At 49.5% G+C, this 18,504-nt stretch overlaps 1 protein-coding gene across 1 annotated transcript in view; it reads left to right on the top strand.

The window, feature by feature from the left end:
- The window catches only part of CLEC16A (C-type lectin domain containing 16A), a 239,410-nt gene that overhangs the window by 207,560 nt on the left and 13,346 nt on the right, over positions 1 to 18,504 (top strand). Inside the window, exon 22 of the mRNA XM_025370574.1 lies at positions 15,776 to 15,940. Within this exon, the coding sequence (XP_025226359.1) occupies positions 15,776 to 15,940 (165 nt within the window). The remainder of the gene's footprint in view (positions 1 to 15,775; positions 15,941 to 18,504) is intronic.

The following is an 18,504-nucleotide window of genomic DNA, read 5'->3' as shown; positions in this document are numbered from 1 at the left end:
CGTAATGTCAGAAGCACTTCCCTGTACTGTAAAATGCCTCTTCTAAACTTCATTCTTGATGGCGGCATAATAGTACATTGTCTGAGTGTTAGTTTCCTGAGGTGGCCCTAACAAAGTCCCACAAACTGGGTGGCATAAACAGCAGAAATTGATCGTCTCACAGTTCTGGAGGGTAGAAGTGTAAAATCAAGGTATTGGCATGGCTGGTTTCCTCTGAGGGGTGTGAGGAGGACTCTGGTCCAGGCCTCCCTCCTTCGCTTCTGGTGTTTTGCTGGCAATCTTTACTACTTTTTGGCTTGTAGAAGCATCATTCCAGTCTTGCCTTCATCTTCACATGATGTTCTTTCTACCTGTGTGAAAATCTACGTCCAAATTTTCACTTTTTAGGAGACACGGTCATACTGGATTTGGACCAAACCTAATGACCTCATCTTAACTAACTGCATCTGTAAAATGACCCCATTTCCAAACCAGGTCACATTCTGAGTCTGAAGTACTAGAGGTTAAGACTTCAACCTAAGAATTTGAAGGGGACACAGTGAAACCGAAAGAGTTTGAATTTGCCAGATTTTACTTAATCCACTTATACTAGCCACTTACGTTGTTTCTACTACATTATGAATCACCCTATGACGAACATCCTTATTAAGAAATCTTGGTCTGCATTTTCAATTGTTCCTCCAGAAACCATTCCTTAGAGTCAAAGGGACTGTCCATTTGTCAGGCTCTGGGTGGCACCTTGCCAAGTTGCCTTCCAGAAAGCAGAGTAGAGGGATGCCCGCCTGACCACACCTGGGCCCTTGTCTTCATTCACCTGGGCTCTCAAATGACTCCTGCCCAGTGCTCCAAGCTGAAGTCCGCTGCACATGGGTGTGCGCCTCTGCCTGCATGTGCCAAATTCCTGCCAAAAGGAGAGCAAGTCTGGCATAATAGCAAAGTAGAAACCATAGCTCAAAATGTCTGTTTAGGGCATGTTCTCTTGCATCTGTATAGATGAATAGAGATTTCAGAAATACTGGGCCCTCTGGGCCTCAGGCATTAAATCAATCAGTGCAATTTCACTCACAGGGCAGCTTGCCAAACAAGCCCAAGAGAGAGTAGTGAGTACTCTGATTTAGTTCAGTCCGTTAAGCCCATGGCAGCCTGCACCAGCCCACTACTGCAAAAGGCAATCAAATAATGAGTACTCAGCCACTTTCGGGGGGCGGGGGCTGACTGGGGAAGGGGCTCTCTGGAACCGTTCAAATGGAGCCAACTTGATAGCTTTTTAGGGTAGTTCTGAGAGCTGGAGACAGGTAAGGAACCTGGGAAGCAACAGCTTAATTAACGGAACTACAGAGAAAGAGGCAGCAGAGGAATCTCTCAGAGAACCAGAGGGTTTTGTGTGTGTGATGAGCGAAAGGATACAACTAGGTGCTTGAGTACTGCCGGCTAGGAACCAGCATTGAACAGCAGATGCCTAACTCAGCATGGCAAGGACCAGCTTAGCGCAGAGACTAGAGAGCAGGATGCACAGGATAAATTTAGCCTACGTTTCAGGGGAAAACATCGATCTCAAATGTAGTGCTGTCTTTTAAAAGAAAGTGGAAGCCTTAGGCCAGTCATTTGGGACAATTTTACTTGAACAGCTAAAAGCCCAGGAAAAACGAATGCTCATAACCAGCTCATCCTGCTAGCATACCCACAGGATCTTCCCTCTGCAGGAGGGCAGCTGGTGTCTGCACGGGCCTGACGGATGGTCCACCCTGCCGCCCTTACCTGTTCCCAAGAAAAGGTGCTGCTTTATTTTCTGGAGAGATTTGAGGTTTCTTTTTCTGATCCCAAATGTTCATCTTCATGAGGAATGACGGGGGGGCCCAAACTCTGCATTTGCTTGGCTGCTGATCCAGGACACTGGCATCTGATGGGTTGTATCTGTCAGAGCAAGGCCAGTGCCAGCCCCTTCTCTGTTGTCTAGAAACTGAGCAAAAGACATCAGTTACTGGTGTCTGTAGATAGGGTTGTTTGTTTGTTTTTAACCAGGTCTCCTGTAGCATTCACACAGCATCCTGAGCATTGTTTCTACCTGGTCAAAGCTAAGGGCACCACCGTGGTCCCAAACAATAGAACACCTGTCATGACGTTCCCACAATCTTGCCCATCAGGTGGTGACAGCATCTTTCCTGCAGCCTCCCTCTGATGCTGCTCCCCTGTGTGAAAGGGGAAGAAAGTCCAGCCTGTCAATATTTGGGGCACTAATCATCTGCATTCGGGCGCCAGGGGTCACTGAAAGGCTGAGACGCTTCCAGGAATTCATGGCTCTAAAACTGTGAGGCTGACCGGAAAGGATCTCCAGCGAGGGTATGAAGCAAGAAACCCAAATCTCCACTCCACCCCCACCCTGCAGCCTCTGAGCATTGTCCACTGTGTCTTGGATTCTTGGGAAGAAATGAAGTCAATGCACATAGTGATGTGGGTCCAAGTTAATAATAAATGTAGAGGAAGGAGAAAGGATGTTCAATATTTAAACATTGCAGAGCGCTGTGTTGGTTTGCCAGTTACTGCCCCCCGCCTGCTTCCTGGATGGGTTCTGTAAAATGGAGCCTTCCTTCCCCAACTCTGCAATTGGCATCTGACACCGGCGATTTACATAGAAAGGGAAATGATGCCTTTTCTAGGTAGCCGCCACCTCGCCAGCAGGACTCCTTCTCGTTTTCTGTTGCCTTTCTTGAAGGAAGAGGATGACAATGTAGAAACTAAGGTTTTTATGACCCCTGGAGCACTTGTGAGGAGTTGACAGCTTTAGGGTCATGTCCAGAGTTGTCTTCATTTTCCCAGATTTGCTTCTTTGAAACTGCCTTGTATTTTAACATAAACGTCGTGCTTTGGTTCTTACCTCTAACAGATTAAAAAGGCTAAACAATGAAACATACGATGCGATGTGTTTAAGGAACATTGCTCTAAGTATACATACTAGATACGTTCCTTAAAAGTTGCCTATAATACAGAATTCTGTGAATCAATTCCTCTTTTCTTCTTGACACACATTATAGAAAAGGAAAAGCATTCCTTTGGGGGGAGGGAAAAACATTTGGCCCCGAGACATAATAAAATCATGCTTAAGAATGCAGCAAACTTTAAAGTCTCTTAGTTAAAGGAAATCAATACTTTTATGATAAAATATTAATAATACTAAAAAAAATAAGGCAAAACTACAAATGCAGAATAGCCAGGGTGATTTTTAATGTTGGACACATTAGCTTAGCATCTGTAAAGAGGAACAAAGGGAAAAGAAAGCAAACCTGGCCCATTTGAGAAGCGCTTTCAGTTCCTAGTAAGTCCCTTTTTGTGAATTTTCTGTCAAGAAGACACACACCTCCCCATAAGTGCCAACCTTATTTCCAAGCATTTTGTTGAAACTACCGATTTTGGAAATGAAAGGATGAATGTAGCTGGAGGAAGGAACACACACAGGTGTGTACACACGCACACTCCTGCACACACAAGCGCAGACAGGGCAAAGAGAAATGGAGAATTGGGGAAAGCCATTTATTTGTTTGAATACACTGCTGGCTGTTCCCTCCATCCCCATCCTCCATGAATTGTTCTCGTGGAGATCTTTAAGAGGGTTGGACTTAGAGTAGATTGAACCATATGAAATGGCTGTTTCTGTAGGTCAGGTTAGTTGAATATTGGCAGTTGCATATGGTCCAAGCTCATCCATTCAACTCTCTATCAAAGAAATGCAAACAGAACAGTCATGTGTCTTGAATGCAGTGTAACATGAGGTGTTTTAAGAATCTAGATGAAAATAACTTTATTTTTCTCATAAACGATTTTCATATAAATCCCTTAAACCTAGATACTTAAAGTTCCTTTAGAAACGCTCTCTCGTGTCTCACTTTGTTAACTCCTAAAACCTTCAGTCATAACAGCTAATGTGAGGAACAGCTAATGTTTTGTGTCTCATTCTTTTCTCCAAAGAACTGGGCCATTTCTTTTGCTACATACCCCTTTGTCTAAAGACACTTATAAAAATGAAAATCCCAGGACAGACTTGGGGGCTCACACCTGTAATCCTAGCACTTTGGGAGGCCGAGGCGGGTGGATCACCTGAGGTCAGGAGTTCGATACCAGCCTGGCCAACATGGTGAAATCCCGTTTCTACTAAAAATACAAAAAAATTAGCCAGGTGTAGTGACAGTTGCCTATAATCCCAGCTACTTGGGAGGCTGAGGTAAGAGAATCGCTTGAACCCAGGAGTTGGAGGTTATAGTGAGCTGAGCTCGTGCCATTGTACTCCAGTCAGGGTGACAGAGCGGGACTCCATCTCAAAAAAAAAGAAAAAAAAAAAAAAAAAAAACCCATCTCTACAAAAAATAGAAAAATTAGCCAGGCGTGGTGGTGTGCACCTGTAGTCCCAGCTACTCGGGAGGCTGAGGTGGGAGGATCACCGGAGCCTGGAGAGGTCAAGAGGCTGCAGTGAGCCAGGATCATGCCACTGCACTCCAGCCTTGGCGACAGAGTAAAACCCTGTCTCCAAAAAAAAAGAAGAAAATCCCAGTTATTGCCTCATTGGGCCCAAGTTCCAGGCACCATAAATTCCAACCAAGGAGTCAAAACAGCAAGTGCTACCTGAACATTCAGATTGCATTAATGCTTTCATCCTCACGAACCCTGTAAAGTGTGGTGGTGTCTCTCTGCTTTAGAGTGACAACAGTGCTTTAGAGGACACAGGCTCATGGGGTCATCAGGTCCCCTGCTGTCACATGCCCAGACCCGTGGTACTCTCCTCACCACTGTATCTTGTAGCCAGAGTAAAAGTGACAGGCCTAAAGCCAAGGAGCTGTTCTTAAGGTTTCTCCCCTGCAGATAGCAGAAGGCTCGTGTCCAGCCATCTGGTCGGCCATGTCCCACAGCTCTGCCAGGGCAGATGTCGACAGAGCCCTGTCCACTTAACCGCAGCTGTGGGCTTCTGAAGCTTGTTCTGTGCTGATATCCATCGCTGCCTTTCTGTGGCTCTGCACATACTCCCTGATTCTATCTGACTCACATAGTTCCAGATAGTATCTTCAGTTCTTGTTGTAGATAATGTGTCATAGAACGTCATCAGCTGTCGGTCTGGCCTAGCCCCAATCTGTTAAAACACATGGTAGGAGAGACTTTGGTGAGGTGGCCCGGCTATATAAGTTAACCACCCCACCCTGCAAAATCAGAGTCCTGGCAAACACAAGCAAATGGAATGGTACCACAGGAATGCTGCTGTCTGCCTTGGGCGCATACTAAGTATGTGTCAACTACACATGCCTTTTGCAGAGAATCAAGTCTAATTCCCTGGCCCCTTTGTACAGTGCCACCTCCTAGAACACATGGATCAGGCCGAACATGTCAGTGTAGGATACACACCGCACCGCCTCCCCGCTTCTGGCCGAAAAGGTCAAAACGGGGCTAATGGGATAAGAGACTTGTTAGGGAAGAATCTGGCACTCCTGGCCGGGCACGGTGGCTCACACCTGTAATCTCAGCACTTTGGGAGGCCAAGGCGGGTGGATCACCTGAGGTCAGGAGTTCAAGACCAACCTAGCCAACATGGTGAAACCCTGTCTCTACTAAAAATACAAAAAAAATTAGTCGAGCATGGTGACACATGCTTGCAGTCCCAGCTACTTGGGAAGCTGAGGCAGGAGAATCACTTGAACCCAAGAGGCAGAGGTTGCAGTGAGCTGGGATTGCGCCACTGTACTCCAGCCTGGGTGACAGAGCGAGACTCTATCTCAAAAAAAAAAAACATAAAAAAAACTAATATGGCGCTCCTTGGCCAGCCAGAACCTTGGGGGGCCATCCTTTGCAAGCAGGGCCATAGTGACCCACCCCACTCCTGATGCATTCCTGATTCCACTCCAGCTGGGGTCAGTGAGCGCCTGTACCTGGGAGTCTCCTGGGCGTTTTCTAACCCGCCTTCCTCCTGCTGCCGTTTCAGCCCTGCTGACTGCCTCTGTAGAGAGGCAGCCCAGATGGCCGCTCCCAAGCTTGCTAGTGCCTTGGCTGAGAGACTGTTGTGGAGCTCTTTGCTGGCTAATTTACAGACGGTAATACCAGTGGAAGAGGGCAGGGGCTGGGCAAGGCAGGGACCGGGTCCTTGGGAATCAAGCCCAGCCCTGGCGACCTTCAGTTCTAGAAATCCAAAGCAAGGTTGCATCACTGCGAGAGATTCCAAGATCTGGTCCACTTGTGTCCCTCGTGTGCCAGCCAACCCTCTGTGGCATGGATAGGTGCTCATGTAAAATGCACGCATTCTTCACATTCAGACAGCCCAAATGTCCCCCTTCCGGGTAGCAAAAGAGGCATTAAGACTTGGTGCTCCCCGTGGGTGGCAGCCTGCACAGGCAGACCTTCACCCACTGCAAAAACATTTCTAAGGGCACAATTAGGACAGAAATGACACAGAGAGAAAGCAAGATACTGAAAGACCATTTTTTCTTTTCTGCAGGTTTTCAAGGATAGTGCTTAAAATCTGAAAGGATTTATCCATGGATAAAGAGCTATAGGCTAAAAGGTTCTGCAATTTCCCAGCTATTTTTGTATGTTGGACTTGTTATCCCTTGAAAAGCAACCAGAAATAAAAAGTCTTTAAGCACTGTGAGGTGCAGCCCAGTCAGTGATGTGGGGGTCGCCCATGGTGGCGGCTCGGGCTTGGCCCAGAGAGACCGTAGGAACGTCCCTTCCCCAGGTGCCTGATGTGTAGATGTGCCCGCTGGGCTGGACAGGAAGTGGCTTCTTCAGCACCAGTGCACAGGAAGAAAATCAGATATCACCATTTGGGGGCAAGTCCTTCATTGCCCCGAAAGCACAGAGTTTTGTGCACTGAAACAGTAAATCATTTGAGACTTACTAAAGGGATACTGAAAAGGGGGTCTCTATGCAAATACCTGAAGCTTTCCCAAACTTCAGGGTCCTAGCAGTGAGGGAGGAAACTTCTGGGGGCCCCCAAGGCTTCTGCAGGCCCTTGGAGTCACTGCCATCTGAACCCTTCCCACATGTCAGTAGATGCTTTTGTTTTTGGGTAGATTCCTAAGAGGAATCGCGGGCAAGGACCCAGGCCTCACCTGGCCCATGTGGGTGTGCTGTTGCTAGACCTGAATCTGAACCCTGCTTCCTCAGCCCCCAACGTGTGCTCTTTGAGCAGCCGTGGGTAGTTTGGGCCCTGTGCCCTGTCTTCGTAAGGTGGCCTTCCTAGGGTAGCCCCCTACTGAGTAGCTCCTAGACCCCGCCCGCCCTCGGGCATTGCTGTCATCTTGCCCGGGGGTAGGATCCAGAGCCACTTCTTGAGTCAGAAGCACGAACAAGAAGGTTCTATGTCACCTGCAGATCTTTCTAGTAAGCCGCAGTCTGTCCAGAGCCACCAGCAGCTGAAGTCCCAGACTTGGTCACCTCCCAGCCCCCCATCTCTCGCCCCAGGGACCTGGCAGGCTGCACTGAGAGGCGAAAGGGCAGATCCAAGGAAGGAGCTGGCGAGGGGAGAAATAAGGCCATGCACACTTTTGCTGTCTTCAGTTTGTGTGCGAGGTCACAGGGCCGATTGATTTTTTTACTGTTTCCCAGCATCGTGATGGGTGGTGAGAAAATATGAACACTGCATCGTCAGAAACCTGAGCCACAGCCTCGGAATGAATTTGCTAATGAAAGGCAAGCTCAGGGCACCCATGCCTCATGGTCCTCATTCACGGCAGAGACTGTGGAAAATGCATGGGTTGCTTCTCCTGAATCAGCCCTCAGCGGGTTTTATGTTATGCTTTGCAATCTGCAACAACCATAAATAAGTGTAGGTTTTTCTTAGGGCAGGCAGCTCTCCTGTCCAAATCTTAGAGCTTTTTCCTAAAAGAGGTCTATTGAAAACTGGACTTCTTTGACACACCTCTAACTGAGACTTAAATGTCTTAGTCTCATGCCTCAGACTCAAAAGCCACCCATCTCCAGAGTTTGGTCAAGGAGGCCCCAAGGTATGACAGACACCCTGGGGTTAAAAACAGAGGCTGGAGACCGGGTGCAGTGGCTCACACCTATAATCCCAGAATTTTGGGAGGCTGAGGGAAGAGGATCACTTGTCAGGAGTTTGAGGCCAGCCTGGCCAACATGGTGGCCCGTCTCTACTAAAAATACAAAAATTAGCTGGGCATGATGGTGCACGCCTGTAGTCCCAGCTACTCGGGAGGCTGAGACAGGAGAATCGCTTGAACCTGGGAGGCGGAGGTTACAGGGATCCAAGATCGTGCCACTGCACTCCAGCCTGGGTGACAGGGCGAGACTAAATAGTGAAACTCCAATTTATACATGAGATGACAGAGCTCAGAAAAATAAAAAAGGCTGGAGACCCCTCTGGTTGCATACAAACGGCTTGGCTTGGCTGGCTTGAGGTTATCCACTTCTTAATTTTCAAAAGGAGTATAAATGAAGCTGTCAACATTTTCAAAATCAGGAGGCGTTATGTCAAAATCCAGATATCCAGCTTCTCTTAAAGAACTGGAGACTGTGACCATACTGAGGTCCATGTTCTCATGCAATAGCAGTTAGAAGCTGGGATCTGCGCTTTCTGGTTTGCCCCAGTCTGTACCAGTCCCTGCCATCTCCCTGACACAAAAGCTGAATGTCCCATGGACTGCATGTATTAGCATGCCTGCATTGTTGTTTTAATAGAAGAGAATGGTTTCTCAGTGTGCATGTGTCTATTAAATAAGGGGAAACAGATGACAGATAGGACCACCAGCGTTTTACCTCCAGCCCCTCATTACATTACCCGGCTGGCCAGCCTTGCCCTGTCTATGATTTTCAAAAGTGGGATCCACGGAAATGTCTAGAAAGGGGAGGGGCAGCCCCTCCTTGGTAAGGCACCATGCCAGCCCGGGCAGTTCCATTTTCATCTCATGTATAAATTGGAGTTTCACTATTTAGAAAAAATGTTTGAAAAGGGCTGTCGTAGGGCATTATCTTTGCAGAATGAGGTTCCATCTGCAGTCAGGCAGGTGTATCTCCCAGGAAGCGGCTTTTAAAGACATGCCCCAGGAGGGTTTCATGGGACAGAAACCTTGCGGGTGAATTGGTGTGTCATGTAGGTCACCTGTTTTTTTGCCTGTGGTCTTAGCTCCTAGGAAGCTCAGAGTTAAATGGTGACATTAGCTTCCCGTAGCTTGAAGTCTTTCTGATATAACTTTTCATCTTTTATTGTTCAGCTCTTATTTACTTTTTGTTTTAGTAGCTTTCAGTATTTAGTATCTATGGCATTTAGGCTTGGGTTTTAGAATATAAGCCATCTCAAACCCTTCCTGGAAACAGGTAGTATGTAAGTACATCTGTAGGGGATGAGGCTGCAGGGTGAGGTTAGCGCTTTTGAGTAGAGTGGAGAATCCCCAAACTGAATTCAGAGCCAACTGGGTTCCTTCCCTTTCAGCTCCCTGAAAGGTCCCTGTGGAATCCCCTATAAGCTCAGGTAGTTTTCACATCTTCCAAGGGTAGATTTTTTTTTTAAGCCTGAAATAGTTGCACTTTAGTCACATGGCCAATATCCTCAGAGTAATTACCATACACGAAGCAGCACCAACTCCAGGCAGGCCACAGAGGTCGGGGGGCTTCCCTGCTCCCTTGGAGATTCAGAAAACCTTTGGTGCAAGCCCACTAGTTTTTGTGCCTGCACACATCCAAGCCCTTCCCACCCTTTAGTCTCTCTTGGGCCTCGCTCTTTCTGGGTCTTAACCATTGTGTGTAATCTCTGTGGCCAGGTATGAACCCAGACAAAAACTCAGTCCCATCTCTGGTTTCCGCCCAAAAAGTCCACTTGCACCACATGGGAAAGAGTTGACCAAGTGTTTCCTAAAGATTTGAGGGGTCATGGGACGGGTCACCTCCCCACCTCACTTGCCCCTTTCCCTCTTTCCCTTCAGCCCACCACACCTAGATTCCACCCAGCAGGTGTAGGGTAGCTTTCTCTGCACCAGAAACCCTGGGAGCCAGCCCGTCCCCTTGTCCCTAGGGGACTTAACTCACATCCCTGCATTAACAAAGTTTTTTCCCTAGCTGTATCAGTTAAGATTAAGTTCAACTACATAGTAAAGATAAATTCAAAGGGAAGTTAATTTCCCTCTTAGGTAAAAGAAGCCTTGTAGTCAAGAGCTACACAAAGGCGTCAGGGACCCAAGCCCGTTCCTTTTCAATGTTCTGTTGTCCCTAATGTGTGATTCATCCTCATAGCTCAGGGTGGCTGCTGGAGTTCCAGCCATCGCATCCATTTTCCAGGAAGCAGAATGGAGGAGGGTATACCCCCTTTCCTTTTAAAGAGCTTTCCAGGAAATCCCACATGCCACATTCGTTTCTCTCTCACTGGTCACATCTTAGTCACTTGACACGCCTAGCTTCTGGGTGCTGTAACTGCAGCCGAAAGGGAGAATGGTTATTGAGAGACAGCTAACGATATCAAGAACCCTGTCCAAAACCCTCTTCTTTTTCCTTTTCTTTAAGCCTTCCCAGTAAAGTGAACAAAACCCTCTTAACCCAGAGGATTCCAGGTGCTAGCTATTAATGTAATGATAATCATCACACTAAATACCTAAACATCTTTGCAGTCAAATTTCTTATGCCCTACTTAGGTAGGCCAATTCCTACACACCCATCAAGGCCCCAAGGCTGGAGAGAACTGCTGCAGAAGCACAGGGGAGAGAACAGTTAACTCCACCCTATGCAAAGACTCCTCCCAGGTTAATGCTGAGCTGCGTGAGCCATGAAGAATGGGGCAGGGATTTGTAAAGACAGAAAAGAAGCAAAAGAAAACTCCAGACTGAGGAAACAACCTAACAAAAGTTGAAAGCAAGTGGTTCTTGTTAGGAGGTCTGAGGACCGACCTAGGCTGCTGGAGGCAGATCACCATATTTCTACATCCCCACTCCCCCTACACACACCCAGTGATTCTGGGGTTGTAGGAGGGCCTTGACTCGAAAGATCTCTGGGGGTTCCAACTTCCCTGAGTCCTGTGGATTTGACCAACAATCTAGGCATAAAAAGCAGAGATTATCAACTCAAATGCCCACACGGCCAGGCAAGTTGCAAGAGCAGGGAACGAGCTCTGCTCGTCTCCCTCGCGGTGCTGTCCTGCAGGAATGGGGCCCCATAAAGCCAGATCTTTTCATTTTTTAAGGAACCAGAAATCCAGGTCTGTGCGTAAAAGCTCCCAACGTGTCCATGGTGGTACCTCCAACAAACACACATATAACGTAAATAAGCAAAGCAAAACTCGTGTGCAAGCCCCTGGGCTGCCGCTGGCTGGCTCTGAATCTTGAATCACATGGTAAAGTGATTATTGGTGGGGAAAGCTTAAAGACCCATAGAAGAGGAGGAGGGGGGGGGCGTGTCCAGGGTCTCAATGTCAGTTTGGACAGAGCTTGGACTCAAACCTGGGGTTCTGACTGCAAGCCCAGCTTTCCTTCTATCAGTGGGCCTAAAAATAGAAGACTGACCTTTTTGTGGTATTTTAGTGCTTCACAAATGCCAGAGCGTTATTCATTAGTTCATCTTCCCAGAATAACTGGTAGAACATGGCCGGAGGGCAACAGGAAGACTCTGGGCTGCCCCCCATGAAACTGGGGGCTCCTGGGAAGTGGGGGATGTGTCTCACCATGGGCATAGGTCCCCCTACTGTTGGAGTGGCCTGCCTGGCCCTGCTCTTGGTGAGTCTGGGGGAGAGAGCTTCAGAGTGCAGAACACATCTCAGGAGGATATTAGGATCGGGAGCTTGAGTCTATCCAGTTCCCAGGCAGCTTGTATTTCTTCCATCATCCTCCCTTTTTTTTTTTTTCTTTTTGGTTTAAAATAAGGTTTATAATAGGAGTCTTGGAAAATTCAGGCAAGCACAAAAAATAACAACTCGCTGCAATATGACTACCTGGTTCTCTCACTGCGTCAGCTTCAATCCCTCCAGTCTGCTTTCTCTGCTCTGGACAAGGGGGAAAGAGAGCATGAATCTTTTACATGAGCGGGAACATATGGGACATGCTTTTTCTAACCTTTTTTCATTGACTCCATCTTGAGCATTTCCCCCGACGCCTAATCTTCTCTTACCAGCATCTTGGTTGGCAGCAGGAAATTTCATCATCTAGATGGATTAGAATTCACTTAGCCTTTCCCCAACTCTTGGACATACCAGCTGTCTTCTGTCCTCTGTTCTACACACCAATATGTTGAATATCCTTGTAGAATATCCTTGCAGAAATGCATGTGGTTCCACCCAGTGTCGTCTGCAGCATGGGAAACCATGCTGCAGGTGTGGAATTGGTCAGATGCTGTGAAAGTCCGTACAGCCTCTGATACACGTTTTGCAGGCTGTCCTTGAAGCATACCCAGAGAGAGCCAAGACTGTTGTCACTGGAGAGGATCTCAGGGAGACCTGTTTGCCTGCACCCTTGTTGCACGATCTCTGGCTTGTCTGTGTGTTTGCACTTGCTTGGCAGCCCATGTGTGTTTGATTCATGTACCAAAAGCCTCTGGCATCTCCGCCAAAACTAGTTCATCAAGAACTGCTTGGCTGGGGTAAAGCGGGAACCAGAGGACAAGGCGCTCTGGCCGTGGGCGTCCATCCTAAATTCTGCCCAGCACCCTCCTGATTCTCTGATGTGTTGCCACCTTGATTTGGGGAAAAGCCCCTTGAAATTGCAGGTGGGGGGCCTTGGGCATCCAGCAAAATAAAGAAAAAAAAAAGACAAAACTCACTGTGGCTTTCTGGTCTCAGTGCCACTGGCAAAGGGAGAGAGAGTGGAAAGGAGGGAAGTGGAATTTGTAGTAGCAGCGGGTGAGGGAGAGATGTGTTCAGTTACCTCTGCTCAGCTAGACCCTGCAAATGGGTGGGATCGGAGGTTGGTGATTTTTTTTTTTTTTTTTTCTGTTTAACTCAGTGCATGCAGATTTTACTGCCAAGCTATGACTTGATCCCAACCCATTCCCAAAATAAAAGAATTTAAGCATCCTGACTGCGGTGCCAGCTTCTCATCTGCTACCCTACATGTCCCACTGCAGATGTCTTTTGATAATAAGCTAGGTGTATGATGCTGTAATAAACCATGGCTTTAAAGAGGGCAAGAGAAAAGACGTGTCTTCTTCGAATGGGCCTGTGACCACCTTGGCAACAGCCATGTCGTTGATCCATTCTGGCCAGGGCCTTTGTCGGGAGCACACAAGGTGTAATCCCAACTCTGTTACGCCCCTGGCTGGCCCTCTGTTCATGGCCATGATAAATAGGCAGCTCGGGAAAAGCCATCTTGACATTTTGATTTGTTAAGGGGTAATTCATTTTCGAGGCAAGTAAACAGCTTGTAAACTGGGGGGTTTACCGCTCTGAGTGATTAAGAAGTGAGCAGCTATAAAACTGGTTCCACGAGGCTGCGGCTGAGTGTCCCCAAGGAATCTTCCTGCCCAGTGTTTGGATTTGCCGGATGTTTGCCGTAGTTCATCTGAGCGGGGCCCTGACACACACACACAATATATCACATTGTGCCTCTTCCTGAGAACTCCAGCTACATTCATCCTGCCTTTCTCTCCACAAGCAGACCTCTGCGGTAGGTGCGGGCAGGAAATACCCTCCACTCAAGAGGAGCTGGTGCTCAGGATGGCCGCCTCGGTTGGAGACATACCCTGCTCCCACCAGGCCCCATGCGCTTGCCATTATAGTCAGTGCTTGTTATGTTACCCCCAAAACCCAACTAGGGTTATAAATAGGGCCCCTGCCTTTTAAGGAGCTGATCTTTAGATGAAAACAGCTTCACATGAACCTGAGTACAAATAGCCCCTCCCTGATGGCCAGGAGAAGAGTCCTGCTAAGCCCTAAGCTGGGGAGACAGAGCCACAGGTCCCATCTGTAGGTGAAAGGAAGGAGGCTGAGGGATGTCAGGGACTTGCCCAAGGTCCCACAGCTGGGAAGTGAGTAGAGGAGGGTTAAATACCAGACTTCTCTGGTGCCATAACCTGGATGTCGTCCCCTGCACCAGATGGGCACACTGCTTCTGTCCAGAGCCAGGTAACCTGGCAAAAAAACCTTTTAGGCTTTGCAGGCCATGTGGTCGCTATGGCAACTGCTCAACTCTGCCGCTGAGGGAGAAAACAGCCATAGTCTGTGTAAACAAAGGACTGTGGCTTGTTCCAATAAAACTTTACTTACTAAGCAGGCAGCAGGTTGTAGGATGCCAACCCCTGCTAACACCCTGCAGCCTTCCTGAGTTTCAAGAAAGGTGAGGTCAGGGCCAGGAGGGCCTTCTGGAAGTGGTGTCAGCGGAGAGCTAGACCGTGCAAGGTTAAGGCAGGGCGGGTGGCATGAATGGGGTCCGGGGCTGGCTGTGGTGAATGCATTCGCTTGAGGAGTGGCTCGTCTTGGGGGAATGACCAGGAGGGTTGAGATCCCCTCTCTCAGCTGGAAGAAGGACTCGCCCCCCGCCCCACCCCACCCCGCATATCTCCACTGCAGTTTGGGGTTGCTTCTGTACTACGAAGCACCATCACCATGAGTCCTGCTCAGCTCCTAGGGGCTGAAGTCGTGGCCTGCAGAAAAGCAAATGTCCACCAGAAGAGGGGTTACTGGGCCGGGTAAAAGGGGCTTTGATTTATCGTAAAGAACACATTAGTCAAGTGTGGTGGCTCACACCTATAATCCCAGAACTTTGGGAGGCCAAAGCAGGAGGATCACTTGAGTCCAGGAGTTCAAGACCAGTCTGGACAATATAGTGGGACCCCCGTCTGTACAGAAAAAAAAATTAGTTCGGTGTGGTGGCACATCCCTGTAGTCCCAGTTGCTCGGGAGGCTGAGGCGGGAAGATCACTTGAGCCTGGGAGCTCAAGGCTGCAGCCAGCTGAGATCACACCACTGCACTCCAGGCTGGGCAACAGAGTGAAACCCAATCTCAAAAAAAACATAAAGAACAAACATGTATACTGAGCTGTCACCATGTGCCACACCCTGTGCTGGAGTGTGATAATAGTTCTCTCATTTTATTCCCACAATAGTGGAGGTAGGTAATGCTACCGCCAGGTTGTGGCTGGGAAAGACTCAAAAGAAACACTATAGCTGTTCATGTGTCTGGTGCTTCTGTGTGGGAAACAGGGGTGCACCCAGGTCTGAGTGTCTCCAAATGAGGCTTGTCCATCCCTGCTGGGTCAGTTTACCGCAGAAACATGTGGGCACACTCCACCTCCAGGTCCCGGAGATGCTGAGGGCCATTTGAGACCGTCATCACTAGCTGTTTGCCAGAGCTTTCATTGTTCCTGAACCTGACTTCCCCAGAACCTGAAGGGCAGAGCAAATTCTCTGGAAGGAGAGTCCAGGGCACTCTCCTCCTGCCCGGATATGACTTCAGAGCGTGGGTCCAGTGCCCTTCCTTGAGCACCATCAGCAGAGGCCTGGGACTCTACCGTGAGGGCATGTAGCATCCCTGGGTGAACTTGCCACGAGGCTGCGTGTCCCTCTTCAGGGGCACAGCTGGCACACTGCTGAGCCTGTATCAGGCACTCGGATTTACGACTCATGGCCCCACACTCAGCTCTGTGGCTGGTTGTACTCTTTTCCTTGAAATAAACCTGTAGTAAACCTTTTCTTTGAAATAGCTTCAAAATGTGACTGGGTCAGGGCCACGACCAGTGAGGTCAGCCTGTTCCAGGGAACAGAGCAGGACTTTCAAGGAACTGAGGTTGAGCTGTTCAGTGGAACTGTGAAATTGAGGCCCCCAGGCCTGCTCTTTGCTTCCACTTGGTCACCTGGTACTTTGTCTTACAGGCTTCGCCGTGGCCCAGTGCATAAACCAGCACAGCTCCCCGTCCCTGTCCTCGCAGTCGCCACCCTCCACCAGCGGGAGCCCCAGCGGCAGCGGGAGCACCAGCCACTGCGACTCGGGAGGCACCAGCTCGTCCTCCACCCCCTCCACAGCCCAGAGCCCAGCAGGTACTGGCCACGTGACTCAGTGATATGGGGACATTGGGAGAACCCCGCGATCCCTCGCCATGACCAAAACCCCTGACCTCCAGGTCCTCCTTGTCACAGCACTTGAAGGATGCTGTCACTCAGGTGATCTGCACCTGAAGCCTCTAGAGAGTCCTCTAACTTGATGTTCCCTTCCGGGCTGGGTCAGCTCCCAGATGGGGAAGAATTGCTCCTTTTTCAGGCCGGTCCCCACCGAAGCTGTCACTGACTGCAGAGCTGATGGGCAGCAGGCCTGCTGCACCTAAACCCACCCCATCATCACTTCCACAGTCTTAAGTGTCACAAGGAGGGGTCTCCCGAGGGGATTGTTTGCAGTCTGGGAAAAGAATCGTGTTCCTGCTAATTTTTTTTTTTTCCTCTGTAACATACCAGTTTTATCCTTAAATGTGGTGCGGTCCGGTTCTCCGAGTAGGCATGCACTTTGCCACTCTTTGGTAGGATGTGATGAAGTGGTATCCTGCCATCCTTCAACTTACTCCACTTCAGACATGGCACAGAGGGAACCCGGGAGTGAATGGGAGCCCCTGGAGTCAGCCTGGAATGGGACATGCCCCGGCTCCTCGTTCTCGGCTGCTGTGAGCTATTCACTGCATGAGATGTGGGGGAGTACAGACACCAGGCCTCTGGAACAACATGGCCCCAAATTGTAGCCAGAGGAGCAGAGATGAGCATCCATGGCCTTGAGCCAGCGGGATGTTCTGTGCCCCAGCAGCATCCCCCCACCATGGGTCTAGGGGGGTCACACCAACTGCCTGCACCTCTGACTGGGGACCCTCAGTATCCTTCATTGTTCCTGCAAGTTCCCCTCCAGAGCCCTCACTCATCATATTTCAGGGGCACCTGGCACAGCTCTGATTAAGTTCTGGATTGATGGATCATGGCAGGAGGACACGGGCCACTGCAGAGCCAGGGAGGTCGAGGGCCCTTGGTCACCATCCTGTCAGCACCAGGAGCCAAGATCTCCCTGGGCACCTACACCTCTCTCTCTCTGGCACTTCTAGCTTTTGCATTTCCAGTTCATGCTGTGGCTCAGAGTACCCCAACCCACCTGTGTCTCTCCCATCCACACACAATGTTACCTCCATTTCCTATTGACTTCACAAGGCCCAGGCAGGAAGGTCACCCCACAGCCACCTTACTGAGAGATCCTCTTCCACTCAGCACCTGCTCCAGGACATGACCACCCCTTGTGAGCTATTTCTGAGCCCAATTTAAGGTTGGCTGCACATCCAAGCAGATGCCACCACTGTTGCCAGGCTTGTAGCTGGGAGATTCCGGCAGAGCTTCTTTCAGAAACTAAGGCGCATCCCCAGTAGCCCTCTTGATCCCGGTTTCATGCTTGCTCAGGGGTGGGCGTACAGGGTTGTGTGTTCATGTGCCTGTGTGCGCATCCACCCCCTGCCTGCGTGTGCGCACTTCTGTGTCTGCATGGGCAGCCCAACGCACATATTTACCATTCCACTGGGAGTGAAAGCTTCCTTCCCCTTATAGCTGTAGTCACCTTTTTGTCATTTTTAAGAACGTACAGCCAACAGCTAAGTGAGCAAAGAGCCATACACTTCTTTGCCTAAAGTTAAAACAAGCAAAGACCCACAGTATCAAAAATGATCAAAAATGGACTTCTGTATATGGCTGCCCACCTGAATGTGACCCCTGAAGCTTCAACTCTGCATTTTCCCAGGGCCTGGTGTCTGCAGCGTGTGCTAGTTTCTTTTTTCTTGGCGTCCCTCAGCCCCTCTGTCCCTACCCCCACCATCCCCTGCGTGGTATCAGCGCCGTGTCTTCTCATCTCAGAAATCCAGTGGCTCTTAGCCTGGCTGTCAGGTGGCCAGGCAGTCCCAGTCGATAAGTGAGAGTCAGGACCTCCGAGGTGTCTGCTCCCATTTGGTGCATCCCCAGCACGCCTGCGGAGACGAGCGTATAGGTCCCCATTCTTTATGCAGCATGACAGTAAAAGCCTGAGGCCCAGCCTGCCTGTCCGGCTCTGCAGACACTGAGATAACTCACCTGATGAAGGGCCGGGCCCGGCGGGCAGCCTGGGCTTTACTCTTATGGATGCCTCAGGACGTAGCTATTGATCCCTGGCAGGAGAGCACATCAGAGCCCACAAGCTCCTCCCTGTCTTGAGGCCAGACTTCCAGGCCACCCTGCAATCTCCCTCCCAGTCCACCCAGAACAAAGCATATGGGCTTTCCATGTTCCTTGTAGGAATGGGTCTAACCAGATGGTTCCAACATCTGCCTGCTGTTCCACCAAGACGCAGAGGAGAGAAAGCCAAGGGCAGGAGAAGGGAGACAGCTTTGTTGGGATGGGAGCCCTTCTGCCAGTTGCCTGATTTGACATCAGCTCAGAGTGCGGCCCAGCATTCAGGCTTTTGATGAAGGAAGGTCACCCTGCATGGCTCGCTCACCCTATTTTCCACCCACCAGGGACCTGGCCCTGATCCACCAGGGATGACATCCTTGAAGGGCCAGCCAAGCAGCAGGGTGGGCCAGGACCTCTCCTCCAAGCTCATTCATCCTAAC

This window comes from Theropithecus gelada, chromosome 20 (assembly GCF_003255815.1).
Source record: "Theropithecus gelada isolate Dixy chromosome 20, Tgel_1.0, whole genome shotgun sequence".
Taxonomy (NCBI): domain Eukaryota; kingdom Metazoa; phylum Chordata; class Mammalia; order Primates; family Cercopithecidae; genus Theropithecus; species Theropithecus gelada.
Note: the sequence above shows the minus strand (reverse complement) of the source record. Positions and strands in the feature narration are given on the sequence as shown.